This window comes from Callorhinchus milii, unplaced genomic scaffold (assembly GCF_018977255.1).
Source record: "Callorhinchus milii isolate IMCB2004 unplaced genomic scaffold, IMCB_Cmil_1.0 Scaffold5, whole genome shotgun sequence".
Lineage (NCBI taxonomy): Eukaryota > Metazoa > Chordata > Chondrichthyes > Chimaeriformes > Callorhinchidae > Callorhinchus > Callorhinchus milii.
Window position 1 is genome coordinate 50490622 of NW_024704746.1, and position 13393 is coordinate 50504014.

General features: G+C 41.5%; 1 protein-coding gene across 2 annotated transcripts in view; it reads left to right on the forward strand.

Annotated features, from left to right (window-relative positions):
* The window catches only part of braf (B-Raf proto-oncogene, serine/threonine kinase), a 71356-nt gene that overhangs the window by 11736 nt on the left and 46227 nt on the right, over positions 1 to 13393 (forward strand). For both annotated transcript variants that reach the window (XM_042334908.1, XM_007898599.2), the window contains exons 2-4: positions 3021 to 3122; positions 6861 to 7115; positions 12297 to 12400. In XM_042334908.1, the coding sequence (XP_042190842.1) occupies positions 3021 to 3122; positions 6861 to 7115; positions 12297 to 12400 (461 nt within the window). The remainder of the gene's footprint in view (positions 1 to 3020; positions 3123 to 6860; positions 7116 to 12296; positions 12401 to 13393) is intronic.

Genomic DNA, 13393 nt, shown 5'->3' on the forward strand with positions numbered 1-13393 from the left:
TTATCCATAAAGTTTGGAAGTGAAGGTAGAGCATTTTTGAACATGAATTATGCAAAACCAGGGGTTAAACTGTTAGCTGGGCAGTGGCAGTTTTATAAAAGCAGCAAGACTTGTGCTGCTTGTTAGCAATTGAAGCAAAGGTGTAAGGGGCATGAGTTAGAGTAGAGCAGACATGAAACATACTTTGTATGCTGTGGGGCGGTGGAGAACAAGTGAAAGAGAGGTCAACTTTCAAATTTAGTGTCAATTGTGGGTTCAAGCTCACGTCAGGGTTTGACTTCTAGGTGAACACTCCAGGGCAGTGCTGAGTGGGTGGGGTTGTCGGAGGTGCCAGTGTTCGGCTGAGATGTTAAACCAAACACCCGTCTGCCTGTTCAGGACACAAAAGATCCCATGCCAAAGTTCAAAAACAGCAATCCCTGAATACATTCACTTAATGTCTGTTTGTTGGACATTGCTGTGCGCAGATTGGCTGTTGCCTAAGCGTTAAGTACAAGATCGCAAAACTTTACAGAAAATCCTTGAAGTGCTTCAGGATATTCTCCTGATGGGAAAGTCACTTTTCCAACTGCAAGGATGATTATTCTTTACCTTCTCCCCCTTTCTTGCTCCATCCTTTGGAAGGGTGATGAGCCTGTAACTTGTGACACATTTATTGTTCCACCCTTAAATCTGGTGTTGCTGCCAAATCGGGGAGTAGAGAAAAACTCATCAAAACAAATTGTCTGCAGGGAATTCTGTCCAACAATAAATAGTTCATGGAGTACATGCATGTGGAACTAGCTGGACAGATCTATCAAAGGCAGTTCTAATCTCTGCTTATTGACTGACTGAGTTGCTTCAATGCTCTCATTATTTTAGAGGAAAAGTAGACACATTCTATGGAGGGCATGGGCTAAAACCTTTATGGGTGGCAGGATTTGGCTGTATTGCAGTTATAATGTCGATGTTTGTTTTGTGTCTCCAGACAGCTGGGTAAACGGGAGGCTTTTCCATTTCAAAATGAGTCAAATTTCTCACTTTTTCACATTGCGACGCTCAATATTCTAAGGCAGTGCCTGATCTGTTGGCTCTGTGTTTTGCTCTGTGAGTCCAATTTATGGAACTTATGCTCCATCAATCTGAGGCACCGTGGCCTTTCAACTGACATGTTTTACCTATGCCTCTGAACTCGTGTTCGTTGTGTGTTCCACTTGTGCCTTCGACTGCCTTCGCCCTCCACCCACCCCACACCTCCCTCCACCCACCCAGACAGCTATTTGAAGCTCATTGAGATATTAGCCCAAAGTGAAATGCAAATTGTTATGTAGAAAAATCCATAATGCAAGAATGTTGATGTATGTACGTTGGTGTTTTGGCTTTGTTTCAACTCTTAAAACAATCCCAGTTGATGATGATAATAACATAGAATGCCATATGTGGTATGTGATGACAATGCATTGCAGTGTATATGTCACAGAAGAATAATTGACTTAATTCAGAACGCTTCCTGAGATCTATAGTAACCCCAAATGCCTGTGAAGTTTGAAGTTGCTTTATTTAGCCTGACACCCCATGCAGTGCTGGGGACATGCTGCGTTGTTCGAGGCCCTGTATGGAGATTAAACCAAAATCTCATCTGCTCATTCAGGTGGTTGTTAAACATTCTGTGGTACCATCCGAAAAGAGAAGTGAGTTTCTCCCAATATCCTGGCCAACAATCCCCCAAATAAAATTGGTCATTCAATTCTGGCTGATTGTGGAACATGGCCGTATGCAATGTTCACCCACAGAAAGCAGTCATTCCACTTTTCAGTAAATCCTATGAAGCACCTTTGAGACGTCTTCCCAGCATCAAATGCAAGGATTATTTTTTAGTTGAACATGTATGCAATGTGAACTGTATTTGCAACAATAAGCACCAAACACCAGGGACTGTTTGCTGCTTATTGTTGTCCCTTGTCCTTGAGTGGAAAGCTGCTTGGTCGTCATCTTGACTGCTGTACATGATCAAAAAGTAACTGTAAGGATCTTATGCTGCAATGATTCTGTGAAGACTCAATTCCTTCTCCATGACAGCAGGGGTCTAATTTGCAAACTGATTACGAAACTGTGAATCCTGCAGATAAATCTCAGGAAGTCAGTACTGGGGTTCCCATCTTTTGTTTATTTATGAACAGCCAGATTTAGACAAATAAGGTTCTGTCAGGAGATGGATGGATGGGGATTGGGGTTTCAGAGTTTTGGCCTCACATATCCAGGAAAATATAGGCATTTGCTACTTACCCATCACTGCACATTGCTGAGCCCAGAAAAATTGAGTTGCCATCATTAATGATAATATAAATAATGTACATTTTATTGGCAAACCCTTTTTTGTTTGAGAAAGAATTATAGATTCGATGGGAGGAGTAAAGCCTATAATGAGGCCGTCTTTATGTGTTCTGTGAAAGGAGTGACTTTAAAGGGCCAGATTATTTTTTTCTCTGTGCTCTAAATGTGGAAGAGGTGTCAAGATTCAGCTGTCTAATAAAATAGCTTTCTTTCTCGGGAAATTCTTTGTTGTGTTTCTCTTGTGAATGGTGTTGCATTGACCATCACTCAGTACAAATCTAGATGCTTGCCATGTTGGTATATCAACTGCTGTGCGATTGGGTTTAGCTTTGTGTTTGACCCTCAGTCCTGAAAGGTTCCTTCCTTGGCGTGCTTCTGTCGTTTCATATTTTTGTCAGAAGTTCTAAAGCTCCAAATGTTTTAGATCTTGTTTTGCTCCAATGCCTCATCAACTGATTCTGAGGCAAGGATTCAGTTCAACTGGACAGAGTTGAGTAGTTGAAGAAGAAACAATCAAACTAAGGCACATTTGTGAAGTTGCAGGGGGCAGATTTAGATTCTCGAAATGCCATTCTCATCTGCAAGGCAAGTTCATTATGCACTGAGACAGCCAACGTGATAAGAACCTTATTTTCTCTGCCACTAAATCACATGCTGACATTTCTTTCCACTCAAACTAACTTCTCTTTATCAATCTTTTTCTCTAGGTGTGGAATATTAAGCAGATGATCAAACTAACTCAGGAGCATATTGAAGCTCTGTTGGACAAGTTTGGTGGGGACCACAATCCACCCTCTATCTACCTGGAGGTGAGTTCTGCTAAATGTATAAGTGTGCATGTGTTAAGTCTGGCAGCTAGTGGACTTCCAACCAGATTGTTCGCTGATAAATAAATGTGCTTCCATGAAAATATGACATACCTGCCAAGTGGAGGGATGATAGAAAAAGATCAAGGGCAACATCTTAAAAAGTCAAGTACCTTCTGCTTATGTTGTGATTTGGCTGGAAGAGGGAATGGGGTCAATTGGAGGCTTCCAGTCTTCTGTCACTGCATAAAAAGCAAGGTGTCAGCCTGGCTCAGTTGGGAGAAATTTTGTCTCTAGGACAGAAGGTTGTGAATTCAAGTTCCACCTCAGTACTTAGAACTCACAGCTCAGGCTGGCAATTAAATTGAATCCATAACCTTCTGATTTAGAGACAAACAGTCCAAGTTTGTGGTGGTATCCTGTCCGATTCCTGCCTTCTTGTGTTGGTTGTTTGAACTTTTTTTTGCTAATTATTCCAAATCCCTTTTCTCTCCCCCACCACCCCAATATAACTTCCCTGACTGAACTGAACTCACACAATAGCACTGTCGGAAATATAGAGCTCCATGTCTCCTTCCTAAGCATCTATAACTAAACAGGTCACTTAGTCTTAATTAAAATTAAGAGTACAAAACATGTGATTTTTCTATTGACAAATTCCCAAGGCGGCGATATAATAGTAATAATCATTGCATTTGATATAGTTGAGACAGCTCAAAGTGCTTGAAAGGATTTTACTGTTTAGTGACTTTTTTTTGCTGGCAATAGTGGCAGCCAATTTGTGTACAACAATGTCCCACAAACAGCCACACAATAAATGACAAATTTTATTCGGGGGATTGTTGGTTTCATCTTGTCATGATGCACACTTTGGAATCTCTTGGCTTTTAAGCAATCGTTTCATCCAGGGATGGGACAGCTGCTCCAGGAAATTCCAGGTCTCCTGGACTACCAGTGTGACGTTTTAGATTTGCTCAGTACACTCCTCGAACCATGAGTTGCAACTTTATTGGTTTGAACGCAGTGCTTGATCTGGTTAGAAAGTGGGAAGTCTAAGATGTTTTTAAGAGGCTGTTTCTATTTGAAGTTGTGAGACTTATTTGTTATGTAGGAGTAAAACATCAATAATATTCTACATAATCTCTTCTCGACTACACTGCACAAACAGTGCATAACGTGTGCTCTGGGTCACTATCAAACATCTTATTTGACAGCCTGGCTCAGTTAGGAGTACCCCGATTTCTGAGTCAGAAGGTTGTGGGTTCAACCCCCACATCATGACTTTGATTGTCTAAAGGAAACTGCGGGAATTCTGAAATCAGTTAACTGATATTGTGCCTGCCTTGATCCAATGGCAATTTAAAGGAAGGAAGAATCTTCCACTTAATCCGAAATTCTTTCCTTGTCACAGACTAATCTACTTGATGCTACTATTTTAAATTGACATGTGCCCATACTCTTAAGACTTTGTTGCTGTTCCACTGTCAATCCTTTCAAAACATTCAGGTCCTCAAAATTTCCCATCGAGGCAGTGTGTGTGAACTTCTCTTTAAATGAAATCAGAGGTAGATGAGAATAGCACTGTGCTTCCAGCGGTCCCTGACTGTTGAAAGGTTGTTGCTGGTTTCTAAATCATTTGACTTTGCCTTGAAAGTTATTCTGGATGTGCAAGTGATGAATCTTCTTGGCTCCTGGGACAGGTCTGACGAGTTTTGTTTCTTGCTCAGCCTGGCTCTGTGCCCTTTTCCTAGGCTCCTGCTTGGTGTACTGGGACTACGAGCGGTCTGAACTCAAGTAGAACATCATGAATGTTCTTCTGTTTGAGATTTAGTCGTTTTGCATACTCAGAAATTTACATACCAGACCTTTGCAATAGTGTGTTAACCACATTGAACCCAGGTGAACTATTATGGGAACACCAACCTTTTGAGTAACATTGTTGCTCAGTGTTCCTACCCAAAATTATGATCAATCCTTCAGATGAGATGTTAAACCAAGGTCCTATCTTCCCCTCAGATCCCATGTCACCGTTTCTCCTGGTGTCCTGGTTGACAATTACTCAGAGGAAATTGGCCATTGTCTTCCATGCCGTTTACATGAAACTACTGTGCACAAATTGGCAGCCATGTTTGCCAATAAATAGTCACCACACTTGACAGTAAATCCTGTGTAACGTTTTGTTTCAGTTCCAATGATTCATTATTGGGTTACGTACAAACATTAGCTCCGTTCGGATTCGTCAAACGTTTATTGTCCAGATATATGTGTTGCACCAGTGATCAAATACCTCTTCACTTTAACTGTATTTTACCAATGAAAGAACACAGGAGAATGTGTGAAGTTCTAGCTTGTTAACTGCAGCACTATCTACATGATACCAGGTTGCCAGGCAGGTTGGTCTGGCCAATAAGATTTCAGCCTTTGCTGAGCAGGCTGTAAGGTTTTGTGTGCCTCACAGGAGAAGCAATGCTTCCCCTTTGCAGTTCAGTGACTTGCTGTCATGTCTGCCTTGTTGCGTCTCTCTTTGCTTTCAGTACATTGCAAGATCCCAGACTCTGATGGGATCCCAGAATAGTTCACTGCAAGATGCTCTTTGGATGCAAATAATTGAATTTTCCAGAGAGGAGAGATTTTTGGATGGCGATGGTGTGCTGTCCTATTCCATCCACTGCCCTGCACGGGTTTGGAGAGCACTCACAATGAGAAAAAATATAGCGTTTCATCATGGAGCAAATATTTGACATGTTTGCCCAAATTCGTGTTGGTCTGCATTTTTTTACATTAAAATAAATTGTAAGCTCACAAAGTCAGCCTGGCTCAGCTGATAGGATTCTCGCCTCCGAGTGAAAAGGTTGTGGATTCAAGGCCCACATTGGGACTTCAAACTCATATAGTCTCAGCTAATACTCCAATGCAGTCTGGGGGTGTGCTGTATTGTTGGGGGTGCTGTCCTTTGGATGAGATGTAAAACCGAGGCCCTGTCTTCTGTTAAGGTGAATTTAAAGATCCCATGGCAATATTTGAAAAGAGAAGGAAGTTTCTCCCGATGTGCTGGCCCCAGTAATTCCCGCAGATAAAATTAGTTATTACTACTTTAATAATAATAATCTGCATTTGATGTAGCGCTTTTCATGTCTTTTAGGCGTCTCAAAGCCCTTTACAGCATATACTGTAAAGTGAATTACTGTATATTTGTGGGCGAAACGCGGTAGCCAATTGCGCACAGCAGTGTCCCACAAACAGTCGTTGATTGAGTGATCAAAGTTTTTTTTTGTGACCGTTTGTTGGAGATTGCTATGCATAAAATTGGCTGCAGCGTTCGCCCACAAAACACTGTCACTGCACTTCACAGTAAATCCTGTGAAGCGTTTTGAGATGACCTCCTGATATGAAAGGTGCTACACCAAATGTAAGAATTATTATTTTATTATTAGTGGACACTCATCGGTTCTGAAGTGCAAGTGTCTTTTACTTGCACGATTGTTAATTGTCTTTGCAGTGCGAACATTGTTAATCCAGCTGCCTGTGAGATTGGTGTTCTCTCGGATTTGCAGTTATATGATTTGGGAATGTTTGTGAACGGCACACTGAGTCGTTTATAATTTGAATTCAATCTTGTCCTTCACTGCACTGGAGTGAATTTGTCTTGGCGTTGTTGTAAGAGCACAAGCCTATGCGAGACGTGTGGTAGTGGATTGTGCACTCTGAATTAACATACAGATTTTTGTTTTGTTTTCCTAGGCATATGAAGAGTACACAAGCAAGCTCGATGCCCTCCAGCAGCGTGAACAACAGTTGCTTGAGTCGATGGGAAATGGTACAGAAGTTCCAAACACTAATTCTCTCCTGACTGACTTGACGGGACCGTCCACCACTCTACCTGTCGTTCAGTCTCCAGGGTTGCTGCAGAACCCAAATGATAATTCAAGGACCAATCCCAAATCTCCTCAGAAACCCATCGTTCGAGTCTTCCTACCCAACAAACAGAGGACTGTGGTGAGTAAGAGAAATGCAACCAGTTTGTAAGGAACCACAGCAGTCCAAGGGGGTTTTTGTTCACAGCAGTCCAAGCTAGAAAACTAAGTAGTTTATACTGTAAGCCTTATGGACATTATAGACATTAACTATCTAAATCCAAGGTTTTCAAACTGGGTGGTCAGGGCTGTGTGAATTTGTTACTGGATAAGAATTATATTTTTTTTACTGATATTGGTGGGGGCATAGTGAAAAGAGAGGAGAAAAAAAAAATTCTGGTTGGTGCTGTTCCCTCCGAATGAAAATCGGTTGCTAACCAGCCCGGGACAAGCGGCCAAGGAGGAGACAAGCCTATATCTTTTGAGGAGCGTATGAAAGTTTGAAAACGGCTGGCCTAAATGATCCCATTATTATAACTCAAAACCAGAAAAATCTCTTTGGAAAAGGTAACTGCAATCCTTAAGTCATTCTTCCTGGTCTCCAAACAGTAAGATACACTCAGCCGCTTCCTTTTCCTGCCCCACTCTTCACGTCTTTAAGCTTCATGTGAGGACTTTGAAAAGTGCGTCCATGCAGTGCTGCATGTTGGAAGTTGTTTGGATGAGATGTTGAACTGAGACTCTGTCTGCCTGTTCAGGTAGGCTTTATAAAGATCCCATGGCACAATTCGGAAAGAGAAGGGAGTTTCTTCCGATATGCTGGCCAGCAATTCTCTTAATAAAATTGGCCCTTCATTTCATGGTTGTTTGTGGAACATTGCTGTGGACAAATTGACTGACATGTCTGCCCACAAAATACATAGTCACTCAACTTTACAGTATGTGTTATGAAATGTTTTGTGACATCCTCCAGATGGGAAAATCACTACACCAGATGCAAGTTTTATTTTTAATGAGTATAATTTTCAGGACACTCAATCATTAAGTAAATAATAATTCTTGCATTTGATATAGCCTTTATTATGTTTTCGAGACGTCTCAAAGTGCTTCACAGAATATACTGTAAAGTGAATTGACTGTATATTTTGTGGGTGAAACAGCAGCAGCCAATTGCAGTCAGCAGTTGTGGATTGAATTATTATTATTTATTTTATTTATCTTATTGAAGTGATTATTACCCCCAGAAAAGTAATCCACCAATTGACTAACAACCGAGTTCCTACTTACAGAGGCATGTGGCGTAAGGAAACTTGCCCAATGTTTCGTCCTGCCCTGGAATCGATCCCAGGTCCTCTCGCTTGCGAGGCGAGTGCTCTAACCACTAAGCTACAGGACTCCACAATGCAGCTGCAGATTGTTCGTAAAATCACAGTTTTGAACTGGCAGTTGGATAACAGCGTATTAAGTGGAGACTCATTCCATTGAACTTGTGGACAGTATTTGTTACTGCCACAAGATTTGTTCGCAATTCAGAATTTTGACCTGTGAAGTAGCGGCTCATTATGAGACACCGCTTGCTGTATTCCCGAGTTGGTTTATTTGTGGGGGGGGTGGAGATCTTTAACCCCTGAAAGAACATTAAATGATGAAAGATGAAAGAATGTAAACTACCTTCTCTTTTGATATTTCTATTGTTATTTCAGGATTATTATTTTCTATATTATTGTATTCTGCTGCAGATTATTCATTTGTAAGACTTAACCTTGGGTACATCACATCCCTTATTTCAGTGCAAAGCTAGTCCTGATTTTTATGGCCATGCCTTCATTTGTTGCGCAAGATTTGCTGTTCACTAGAGTATCACAAGTGCACTCTGGCACCCCATCACCTTCAGGGCACTTTACCCTTTTCCAAAGGGCTTGGAATGGCCAAGATATAGCGTTTCTTTCAAAATTGTGACCTTGAATATGACCCTGCCATACACAAATGATGCCGTGTTCAAAAAAACCCATCCACATTTGTTTTGTCACACATCAGAGCCTATCCAAATCTATTATCTGAAACTTGGGGCAGACGCAGTCATTGTAGTGAGGACAATAAACTAGAAAAAATTCAGACCTGTTTCCTGTTTCTCAATGATGGACAAAGTACTGCTCTGGTTGCGTCAAAGGCATTTTCAGTCATTTTGCAGAGTTTAAAATCTCTATGCACACACACGCATTCCATCTAAATTCACACTTTGTCTCAACCTGCGACATCATTTTCAAGTTTCAGATAGAATTATGGAAAATTCTTAAATAATAATAATCCTTGCATTTGATATAGCGCCTTATGGAGACATCTTAAAGCAGTTCATAGAATATAAATTGTAAAATGAATTGACTTGTGTATCTTGTTGGGTGAAACGCAGCAACCAGTTGTGCGCAGCAGTGTACCACAAACAGTCATGGATTGAGTGACTTTCTGGAGGGATTTTTACCCACAGAAAGTGATCTTCCAATCGACTAGTCCTGTCTTAATCCCGTCTGATTTCATTTTAAGATTTGTTGAAATTAAGATTTAATTTAAGAAATTTCCACCCTCTCAAATTTTAAGATAAAATCAATCTTAAAAAATCAAGGTAGAATTTCAGGCTCATTAAGTATACATAAGGTCCATGTTGTTTTTGTTCAGCAGGAAGTCTGAGTCTGACACTAGTGAAAACCAAGCTTCTGAGGATCCAAACCACACAGAGTTCCACATTATGTACGCCATCTCCGCATGGAAATTTCCATGTCGGGAAGGCCATGCACTCTCTCTGGAGGGACACATCCTGCTTACCCAAATCCCGGATAGTGTTTGTGCAAGTTAGTGAGAGTGAAAACTCGGGGACAACAGACTGACTGCCTGTTGGGGTACTGTTGGAGTTTAGCCATTTGTCTCCCTTTTTTTTCCAATAGTCCACACTTTCCTCAGGCTGCTGGTCATGTTCAATTGTAGAATTGTGTGGAGCAAAAGGAGGTCATTCAACCTGCATCGCTGGGAGCAAATTGGCTCCCAAATTTGCCTGATTTGCAGTCACTCTACTGTGAAGTGCTTTGAGCCATCCTCCTGATGTGAAAGATGCAATAATAAATGTTAGGATTATCATTATAAAACCACACAGCTTGCCATTGAAAGAATTATCTGATCAGCTTCTTGCTGCTTGTCCACGGAGGACCACCTTATTTATTTGGGCTTTAGCTTGCAGGGTTAATGGGAGCTGAGTGGGAATCTCTGTCCCCAGTGACTGGTCTGCCCTTCCAAATCCAAGAAATGAGCCAGCCTGGCTGGTCTGGCATCAGCTGTCGAGGAGCACTGCAGACCGGTCTGGCTTAGGAACCTGGTGGTTGAGACAGCCAGAGAGAGATCGTCTCGATTCCAACATTCCATGCCCATTACGTCACGTCAGAGCCAGCTCCATCCCACGGAGGGAAGACACTTGTGCAATCCAAGTACCTAGTGGAGCCTTTGCCAATAAACAATCCTTTGATGAATAGAATTAAAGATTACACCGGTTTCTCTTTATTTGATGAATAGAATAGAGATTACACTGGTTTCTCTATAGATCTAAGGGACGAATTGATTTTGCTGTCGGACAGTCAGGCCATCAAAATAAGAAATTCCGAGTTGGGAAGTTCCCAGTGCACACTCACCTTTTCCCATCATGTCTACATTGATCCACAACATCCATAAACAGACGATAATAGACATTCTGGTGACTGAATTGGTTCTTCGAGGATCTGGAAATCAAAGTTGAGGAATTCATTCAGTTCCTCCACCAACTGTCCTGTGCTCTCTAAGTGCCTGTTTGACGACCTGTCAGCCGAGGCTTTGCCCGGTTTTCCTTTTCAATGCTTTCCCGATTAATCTTGCAGTTTCAACACTCTGTTTTTTGACCATGCCTTCAGTCATCCTCATACCCCACCCTCCCTGCCCTTCACTCCTCCTGATACCAACCCCCAGCTTGGGTGTGGATCCTCGACTGTCCAGCACCTGGAAACATCCTACAAACGTGGAAGGCATTGTACAAATGTAATTTGTTGTCATTACAGCATTTTAGTGCTGTAACTTGTGTTGATTTCAGTTTCACTGGACAATGCTTGAGCCGTACCATGGACTGAATTGCCATCTGTTGTCTTGGTGACTCAGGGCCAGCAGCCCACCACTGATAACAAGTTGATTGAGTAAACACTCAGGTTCTTGCGGTATGTTTGGCTCTTTGAAGTCCCAATTGTTTCCTAAGCTATAAGATCACCCGATTCAAAATGTGTCGACAATAAGAATTTGCCACAAGCACCACGTCAATTAGAGCTTGTACTGGAGCTGTTTTGAATTAATTGTTTTTTGTTACTTCTTTCAATATTTTTATTTGTTTGGCCTAATTCAACTCAATGGAATCATGAGCTTCATGCATTGATGGTACACCACGTTTCGTTTGTCAGGTCAACCGGGCATCTTGTGACCAAACACAAAACTGATAATTTCTTTATCTGGGGAAGTTACTGTTGCTGAAATTCGAAGTGCTGTTAAACGTTGCTTTCCTTGAAATTTTATTGATCTTGACAAGCTCTCGTCATCTGTAGATAGAACAAAAGATACAATGCCAATACAAATTGTTCAATAACAAATAGCGTCTGGTCCTCTGGGTTGCAGGTTACATTTTACTTGTGGAAAGTTGAAACTCTTTTTCTGCCTGATGCACTTGGCAGGAAAGCTGCACGGATGAGTACACCTGCTTTTCTGAACTGCAGCTATTCTGATCTGACAGCAGAAGAGACTCGCACTTCACTGCTGTGCACTCCCACCTTGCCCTCAGTTGCCCTCAATCCCCGTTTGCTGAAAAAAACAGCCTTAGGGTCATGGGTTGCTACTGTCCTTAAATGCAATTAATTGCTCTAAAAATAATCACTTATCTGCCCCATGGTTTGCTTTGACCAAACTTGGATCTGTCATTTTGTGCCATCAACAAAAAAATTCAAACTGTCCAGTGCACCAAAGTTGGTGTAACAGCTCGACTGCACTTTGAATGTAATGTAACAACCACAAACAAACCTTCCCTGGTGCATGCTTCCTTTGACGTACTGAGTGCCTTTCTGAAGATGTTCTCAACCTATGCCTTTAGGAAATAATCGAGTTGGGGTACAGGCTGGACACATAATTTTTACTTCAGAGATGAAGTTAGAATCCAATGTTTGTTGGTGCACATGGTTTTGAGATTAATGGGATTTTTTTTCCATTTGATTCATTTTAAAGACAATGAATTATTATAACACTGAACACTTCATCTGTTTCTGTTCTTCAGGTTCCGGCTCGCTGTGGAGTGACGGTGAGAGATAGCCTGAAGAAAGCTCTGATGATGAGGGGCCTAACCACAGATTGCTGTGCAGTCTACAGGACACAGGATGGGTGAGTGCGAGTCATTCTCCTCACAGATTGGTTCAGAAGTGCTACAAATTTAAAATTCACGTTAAATCAACTCGTGAATACTTAACTCCTCATTGCCGAAGCGTGGCAGCTTCCAGAGTACTCTGTACATTTCTTATACTCAGAGGAAAGAGCCATGAGGAGCAACGAGATAGAGTAGGAATTTCCTGTATTGAAAATAAATGTCTCAGGGGAATCATATAAAGAGACATAAAATGCTTAATTGGATAGAGAAAATAAATCTGGAAAAATACGTTTAAATAAAACAAGGCTGCAGATCTAGAGGGCACAGTGTTGGGAACTGTGAAAAACCCAAACTATTTCTTTACATTGAAGGTAATTGGAATGGGTTACTATGGAAATGTGATCAAGGCCAGAACGATGGACTCATTTGAGATACAGCTAGATACAAAAACAGAACAACAACATTCTTTGTCAAAGAGACTTAATCCGAGCCGCTCTTGCGATGTCTTTTACACGCCAAGTTTGTTTTTAAAATGGAAGCTTAGGTGAGAGGCCAAGTAGCGGGCACACTCCCTGAGCGAAATTGCTGCTTGGTAGATAGGAGACGGACAGCACCTAGAAAGACATTTGATAAGCTTCAGCATGTCATATCATCCCAGAGAATTTGATCATTTTGTTGCAAAACTTTGAAATTCCACTGAACATTTGACCAAATAAATGCCTGTTTCAAGTGTTAAAGTTGTGGAGTCGTGTAGCTTAATGGTTAGAGCACTCGCCTCTTAAGCGACAGGGACTAGGTTTGTTTCCTGGGCAGGACGAAACGTTGGGACAAGTTTCCTTACTCCACACACCTCCGTTTACGTAATGGTAAGTAGTTACCCGGTTGTCAGTCGATTGGTGGATTGCTTGTCCGGGGTAATAATTCCTTCTAAAGAAATTAAAAAATAAAAATAATTTGGTTACTCAATCCACAATTGTTTGTGGGACACTGCTGTGCACAATTGGCTGCCA